At 47.5% G+C, this 7,727-nt stretch overlaps 1 protein-coding gene across 1 annotated transcript in view; it reads left to right on the forward strand.

Moving 5' to 3' along the window:
- Capn13 (calpain 13) overlaps positions 1-5,710 on the forward strand; it is a 63,150-nt gene extending 57,440 nt beyond the window's left edge. Inside the window, exons 19-22 of the mRNA XM_036171422.1 lie at positions 196-271; positions 2,327-2,455; positions 4,694-4,749; positions 5,667-5,710. Of these exons, the coding sequence (XP_036027315.1) occupies positions 196-271; positions 2,327-2,455; positions 4,694-4,749; positions 5,667-5,693 (288 nt within the window). The 3' untranslated portion in view covers positions 5,694-5,710. The remainder of the gene's footprint in view (positions 1-195; positions 272-2,326; positions 2,456-4,693; positions 4,750-5,666) is intronic.
- Positions 5,711-7,727: the final 2,017 nt, after the last annotated feature.

Raw genomic sequence — 7,727 nt, forward strand, 5'->3', positions numbered from 1 at the left:
AGCTGTGACCAGACTGATGGATGTAAGGGTTGTGGCTGTGCCCATTTGCCCCATCCCCTCCTCCACCTCTATGTACGCTGGCTCCTTGCACACTTTAGTATGGCCTCCTCTGGGGTGGAGAATAGATTTTCAGAACCTCTCCCATCTACATCCTCTGAGTCCTCACTGGCTTCTTGCTTCTTTCCTCCCCATCAGCATGTTTTCCAGAACATCCAGAGGAGCCCTGGAGTTCTCCTGAGCTCAGATCTGTGGAAGGTCATAGAGAGTACAGGTAAACACGAGGCTCAAGAGCCTGGATGACTGCAGGCTATGGGGCATGAGGGAAGCCCATATTCCCAGCATGCCATAAGCAAGGCTGGTGAGGAGAGGTGGGGCAGCTGGGAGAATAGAAAGCTCTAGCTTATGTGTCCTCCCCATCTATGTTGACCTGGATCCATTTCCAGCACGCCGACTCAGATATGAGCGCCCCAACTGCAGCCCGGACAGTCCTGTCCCCATCCATTTCCTCAGCCACCTTTTCTCTCCAGCACAGCTCTGACTGAGTCAGGGAGGACCCACATGATTGATAGCCTCCAAGGAATGGAGCTCATCTTCCAGAAGCTTCCAACTCACTGTCTGGGCTGTCGGGGTTAAATAACCCACAGCAAGCCCGGGAATCTTTCTTCTCTCTCTTCACATAAGGTTCAAAGCTAAATTAAGCCAAATGGCGTGCACTGGCTTCAAGCAGGCCCACAGTTTCCGTCCTGGGCTAATGCTAACAATACTTCAGGGTGCCTAAGCGCTTCATAGTTCACCAAGAACTGTTCACACCGTCTCGTTTCACTGTCTCCACTGGGCTGGGAGCGGGGAAGGGCAGGAGTCATTGCTTCCACTGTACCTGTGGGGAAGACACAACACATAAAGGTTATGTAAGGAAATGGCCACCTTCCTTAATAAGCCGTAGACTCATGTTCCCCCCGGGTGAACTCCAGAAAGAATGCCTCTGTGATTCTTCTTCCCATGCTCCTGGTATGAAAAGTGGTAGAAACTGTTACTCTCCTTTTGAGCATAGCTCCTCCCCTTAACCCTCCATTTGAGCATAGCTCCTCCCCTTACCCTCCATTTGAGCATAGCTCCTCCCTTTAACCCTCCATTTGAGCATAGCTCCCCGCGCTTCATTATGACTGTCAGCAGCTGCACCCCGGTGTCAAAGGTCTGCAGCAGAGCAGAAGGCCCAGATGCTCAGAGCTGAGCTGCCCCACAGCGCCCTGCTAGGCTTGCTAGAAGGAGGAAGACTGAGCCTTCCCTCCATTTCTAGCAAGTTCTAAGGCTTACCGTCTGTGGCTGACATGGGGCCACATGGGGCCCCATGGGGTTACAGCTGGAGAACCACTGGAGAGCCAGTTAAAGTTGGAGTCATCAGAGCAGCCTTTCAACCACAGATTAAAACAAGGGAGTGAAATAGAGGCCACTTGCCCTTGCAGTTCAACTCAGAAGCTCTCAGAGGCTGGGCAGGTAGCTATCAGGGCAACTCAAGCCCCTTCTGAAGGCATTTGGTTCCTCTCTTATCAGCTTTCCGGCAGAAATCATATGCGTCTCTAACTACATCAGGCCCATGGGCCACCACACTCACCGCTGCATGAGTGCCTCAGCTTTCAGGGGTCTGCCTGCTCATGAGAGCAACAACGGTTGACCACGCCGCACTTGTCAGCTGTGTGGTTGGTGTCTCCCTGGAGCTTATCACTAGAGAGGCAAAGTGATAAGGTCAAAGAAAGAGGACAAGAGGCTTGCCTATCTCCTGCCCAGCCGAGGTGACCTGCTGAGCTGTGGTCTCCCTCCTGTGCCCCAGCCTTTTCTTGGATGAGCACCGTAGAACCGAATCTCCCCCTTGCAGGGAGACCACACCTGCCTACATTAGTAGCACCCATACACAGGGCTTACAGAGAGTCATGATATATAGCTGGAAGACGGTTTAATAGGATCACTAGCAAACAGAAACCTGGCAGAGGTGGGGCTGGACTTCACCCCTTAGGTCGTCCTGCCAACTCCACACTACATGGGGATTATCTAATTATTGGAGGAGAAGGTGTGTCTTCACAGGAATAGTCAGTCTCTTGAGTTGGTCTCTGGCCAAGCTGCAGGCTTGTGACACTAAGGCCCAACAGCCAATGATCAAGAGAAAAAGGCAAGACCCCAAGTGAGGTGGAAGCTCGCTGACACACAGGACTGAGTAGGGCATGTGGGGGTAGAAGGCTGCTGGACTGTCTTAACAGGTTCATCGAGCCTCATGAGGCCCACCCCATCTTCAGTCCCCTCTCAGCTCACCCACTTAATTTTCCCATTGCAGACTTCCTTTCAGGAGTCTTCATCAGCAATGAGCTGCTGAGTCTCATGATACTCCGCTACAGTGATAAATCTGGCCTCGTCAGCTTCCCCAGCCTTGTCTGCTTCCTGATCCGACTGGAAACCATGGCAAGTAAGTAACCCTAGGGGCATTCTGTAGACCTTCACAGTGACCAATGAACTCAATAGATGGCCGGAAAAACACAGGTGCCACAGGACCTGGGTGAAGACTTAGGAGTAGGCAGGCTGGCGTCTTACCTGAGACTCATGGGATCTAAGAGCCCACCCAGCCAGTGGGACTGCAAGTAGTATTGTGGAAAGGGATAGGGCAGGAAACAAGGTCTGCTAAACCCTCACACTGCTGCTGTGAGATTAACATGTGAAAGAAACCAGCTGGTTTAGAGGAAGACTGGAACCCCCCAGCCAAGGCCAACATGGGATAGGCAGTGCTTTCTCAACAGGAAAAAAGGACAAAAAACCCACAGTATGCAAAGTTGTGCAGTAACTGGTGCTATGCTTGATGATACAGAAAGGGTTATGACCCTCCTCACACCGTGCCATTGAGCTTCCAACCTTTCCTCAAGTTCTGGCCTACTTCCTCTCTTGGAAGTTGTCTTACTTTTTTTCACCGTTGCTATGATAAAATACTCCAACCGAAGCAACTTGAGGAAAAAGAGGTTGTTTCATTTGTTTCCTTGTTTTCTGCTTCATAGTTGAAGGTTACAGTCAGGGGAGACAAGGTAGCCAGAATTTGAAGCCACTGGTTATATTACATCAACAACCCGGAAGGACGCGATGAATGCATGCTGCTGTGCAGCTTCCTTTCCTTACACAGCCCAGGATCCCAGCCAGGGGATGGTGCCACCCATGGTGGCCTTCCTACCTCAATTAATACAGTCAAGATACTCCTCCACAGGCATGCCCAGGGGCCCATTTCTCCTGCTGACTCCAGACTTTGTCAAGTTTGTCAATGAACACTGACCATTGCAGGCTTATTATATTCCTTCTTGATAAAGTGCCTCTGCCTTTGCTCTTTTCCACATGTCTATCCATTTTGTTGTTGCTGTTTTTAATTCTCAGGCATGAGGATCTAGAAATTCCAGAGGGTACCAGCCTCGGATAAGCAATAACAGTGTCATTATCCATGAACCCATCCCTCCCTCCACACTCTTTTCTGTCCCTACATCCCAAATCTCTTTTTGCCTCCTCACCCTAGTCAGGCTCTGTCTCAGGAACAAGGTCCATTGAAGTCACCCTGTCCCCTCTCCAGTCTATGTTTAGAACTAAATCGACTCTTTAGTTATACAGTGAAGGATTTCAGTCTCTAGCGAAAGGATTTCACCCCAGTGACTACATGGGAACAGAAGGTCTCTCTTCAGGCTATAGAACTCCAAAGATGGAGGCCAGAGGGTTCTACAGTTTTTAGCAGAATAGTTTTTGTTTTAAGTGAAACCTTGTGTGAAGTCCCAAGCTACAGTGTAGCTCAAAAGAGCTGCTGGGAATGAGGGAATGGTAGAGTGGGGTATAGAAATACCCCTAAATCCTGCTACCTCCACAGCCATGGGGTACTTCTGAAAAGTCCAAGGCTCTGAATGAAGACTGAATGAATAGAACCTTGAAAAGGTGAAAGCGAAGCCTGAAAGAGATTGGGAGATCCCTAACTGTGCCCATTAAAAAAAAAAATCAGCCCATTGGGCATGGTGACTCACGCCTTTAATGCCACTACTTGGGAGGCAGAGGCAGGTAGATCTCTGTGAGTTTGAGGCCAGCCTGTTCTACAGAGAGAGTTCCAGGACCGCCAGGGCTACACAGAGAAACTTTGTCTTAAAAGAAAAAAAAAAAAAAAATCAGCCCACTGGTTGTGAATGAACACACTTTTGATCCCAGTACTCTGGGAGGCAGAGGCAGGTGGATCTCTGAGTTCAAGGCTAGCCTGGTCTACAAAGTGAGTTATAGGACACAGAGAAACCTTGTTTCAAAAACAAACAAACCGGGCGGTGGTGGCACATGCCTTTAATCCCAGCACTCGGGAGGCAGAGGCAAGCAGATCTCTGTGAGTTTGAGGCCAGCCTGGTCTACTGAGTGAGTTCCAGGAAAGGCGCAAAGCTACAGAGAAACCTTGTCTCGAAAAAAGCAAAAACAAACAAACAAAGAATCAGCCTGTACATCCCCCACAAGACAAAGTGGAAGGAAACAAGGTATGTGGTGTCTGGAAGAGGAGAGGTGGGAACAATCACAACTGTCCAAAGGGGAGAACCCTAAGCCACCCCACAGCATAGAGCTGGACCAAAAAGGAGAGCTCATTCTGGGGACAGTGGAGACTTAAACGATGCCCTCTCAGCCAGTCAAAACCTTTCTTCCTCTATCCTAGAGGCATTCCGCAACCTCTCTAAGGATGGCAGAGGAGTCTACCTGACAGAAATGGAGGTGAGGCACCTTCCCCTCCCAGAACCAGGCACAGTCCCAGGCTACATTCAACTGATCAAGTTCCAAGGGGCATTTTTCTCCCCCAGAGTATTGAATAGTCTGTCAAAGGCCAGCCAGCTGGGGGGGGGGGGGGCAGAGCTGCCTCCAATTACTGCCTTTATATATTGCAGGCTGCCAGGCTGCTTTAGGATCTTGGCAGAGAGATTTTATTTTTTTCCAATAGCTTAATAAAGCCAAGGATTATGTGGGAATCATAAATCCAAGGGAGAAGTAAAGAACAATCCACCAAGCTCACTGTACATTAAGCCTGAATTTTAGAGCCATCTAACCAGCCAGCTGGTCAACCCCCATACACTTCTCTCTGCCGGGCTATTTAGAAAATAATATATGTCCTTCAATTGCTCAGTTGGTAGAGTGGAGGATTGTAGAGGAGCTACCTAGACAGTATGGGGGAAGATGTGTCAGAACACTGAGGATGGAGTTAGCTGGGAAAATGCCTTGATATTGAACTGAGATTTTCCAATGGAGGGGGTATATATTTGCCCAGCTCCACATTAAATGAACCAGCTTTAAGAATTGGTTACACAGGGCTGGGTCTCAGTCACTAAGTACTTACCACACAAGCATGAGGACCTGAGTTTAGAAGCCTAGCACCCACATAAGAAGCCAGGCAGAGTGGTCCATGCCTACCATCCCAGAGCCCTGGAGAAGTGGAAGCAGGAGGATCCGAGAAGCTTGCTGGCCAACTAGCCTAGCCCAGTTAGTAAACTCTAGGTTCAATGAGAGACTCATTTCAAAAAAGTAAGGAAACTCACATAGTTTACATGCACATGAATCTGCATATGTGAAGACCCACACCAGAGATGAGGGAGGGGAGAGAAAGAATATTCATTCTAATGATGATGCTTATCTCTCAGTGGATGAACCTGGTCATGTATGGCTGAGGTGAGGAATCCGGCAGAGCCCTCTGGACCAGGTAAGACATGGCAGCATTAAAGTCCTTTCTTCTTCCTCTGAACATTGCCCCTCTGTCTCTAAGAATGACACAGAAGACTCCCTAGACACAGCCTCTCAGAGACACCAGATAGCTTATTTTATGAGCCAAGGCCCCGCTGCTCATGGCTCCTGAGTTTCAAGGCCAAACGCTCAGATTTCATCTAAACCCATTCATAAAGAGAACAGCCCTGAAAGTCGTGAATGAGAGATTTACAACATTTAATTAATGTTCCGAAGAGAAAGGGTGATGACTCATTCCAGACAGGGACTAGAAATGGTGGAAATAGAACACTGCAGAGCAACAGGAACAGTTGACCTTGGGGGAGAGGAGAGCTGGCCACCCCAACTCTATCATTGCCTCACTGGCTTTGGACAGCAGTGGATAGTGTGGTCATCAACATTTATACTTCTAGTCTGTGCTCAACAGCAAGCACATTGCCATTTCCTCTTTGACTTTTCTTTTTCTTTTTCTTTTTTTTTTTTTTTTTTAAGCTGAGGATCGAACCCAGGGCCTTGTGGTTGCTAGGCGAGCGCTCTACCACTGAGCTAAATCCCCAACCCTCCTCTTTGACTTTTATGGAACAAACTAGAGTTATAGACGGTCTATCATCACATTGCCCAATCCTGCTATAGCAGAAATTCTGGCTGAGTGAGTGTTCTAGAATTCTGAAGACCTTTGAGACTTCATGCTCCCACTTTCTGGGAATCTTCAAGCCTACAGATTCCTTATTTAGAGACAAGCATCTAGGTCCCTAGAAATTTCTATCATGCATCCATAGAAACTCTACTCCCTAGACCACTGTAGAAAAAAAGACTACATATACCAGACCTTGATGTCCTTGAAGACACTTCTGTTGCCTGAACCAAAGTCTCTCTTATTTAATTATTATTGGTGGTTCTCTATGAAACAATATTGTGATCAGGGCCCTTTCTGCTAGTTACCTGTGGCTGTGACAAAATTCTGGACAGCAGCAGTTAACAGAAGAAAGGCTTCATTTCTGTTTGAAAGGGCATAGTATGTCATGGTAGGAAAGGTATGATAGTAGGAACTTGGGGTGACTTGTGCTTTGCATCCACAGTCAGGAAGTGGAGAAAGATGAGCTCTCATACTCAACTAGCTTTCCTCTTTCCCATTTTTATTCAGTATGGGACCTAGTTCGTAGGATGGTACCTCCCCAACACATTAAGAACATGTCCTACCCACTCAGTCAGTCCTCTCTGGAAACACCCTCACAGACACGCCCCAAGGTGCACCCCACTAATCCCATAGATGTTTCTTACTCCCATCAAGTCGATAATCAAAATTCACCCGCATACCCTCTGAGATTTTGTTACTTCTGGAAATAGTCTTTGTCTAATCTATGAAGCATGTGTGTGCCTTGAAACTGGGAGAGAGGTTTTCTGCATAAAGATATAATATTTGAGCATCAATACTTCCTGATGAACATCGGATGGTTACTAGTGATTACAAATTGACAAGAGTCAATTTTACTCATGCATTGAATTCCCCTTTCACTTCTTTTAAAAAATAGATCATTTCCAATTTTATTGTGCCTATCACAATCTGCATGGATTTAATATAAAGAATGACTTTTTAATTGTATCTTGAAGTTAATTTGGCACACGGGGTCCACATCCTTGAACTTTTAAAGCCACTGAATTCTCTCCGTCTTGTCTCTTTTGGAGTCCCAATTCTCTTTTCACTAATTTTTCTACTTTCCTGTTCTGAAGATTGTACAAGGAGGGAGTGTAATGTGAGATTCATATGTATTTATCTCTTGCATTAATGCCTGTTATTACCCTGAGAGTGTTCCCTCTTCCTTGTTCATAGCCACACTCTGACATCGCAATATTGCACATACCCTTTCACACATGGCTCATGAGTTGCACTGAGGAATTGGAGGCAGGAAGATGAAGAAGCTCTTCCTGCTTTGGTACAAATCCACCTGCCCCTCCTCCTCCGCGCCCCCCCCCTCCCGTGT

This window comes from Onychomys torridus, chromosome 21 (assembly GCF_903995425.1).
Source record: "Onychomys torridus chromosome 21, mOncTor1.1, whole genome shotgun sequence".
In the NCBI taxonomy this organism is placed as follows: Eukaryota; Metazoa; Chordata; class Mammalia; order Rodentia; family Cricetidae; genus Onychomys; species Onychomys torridus.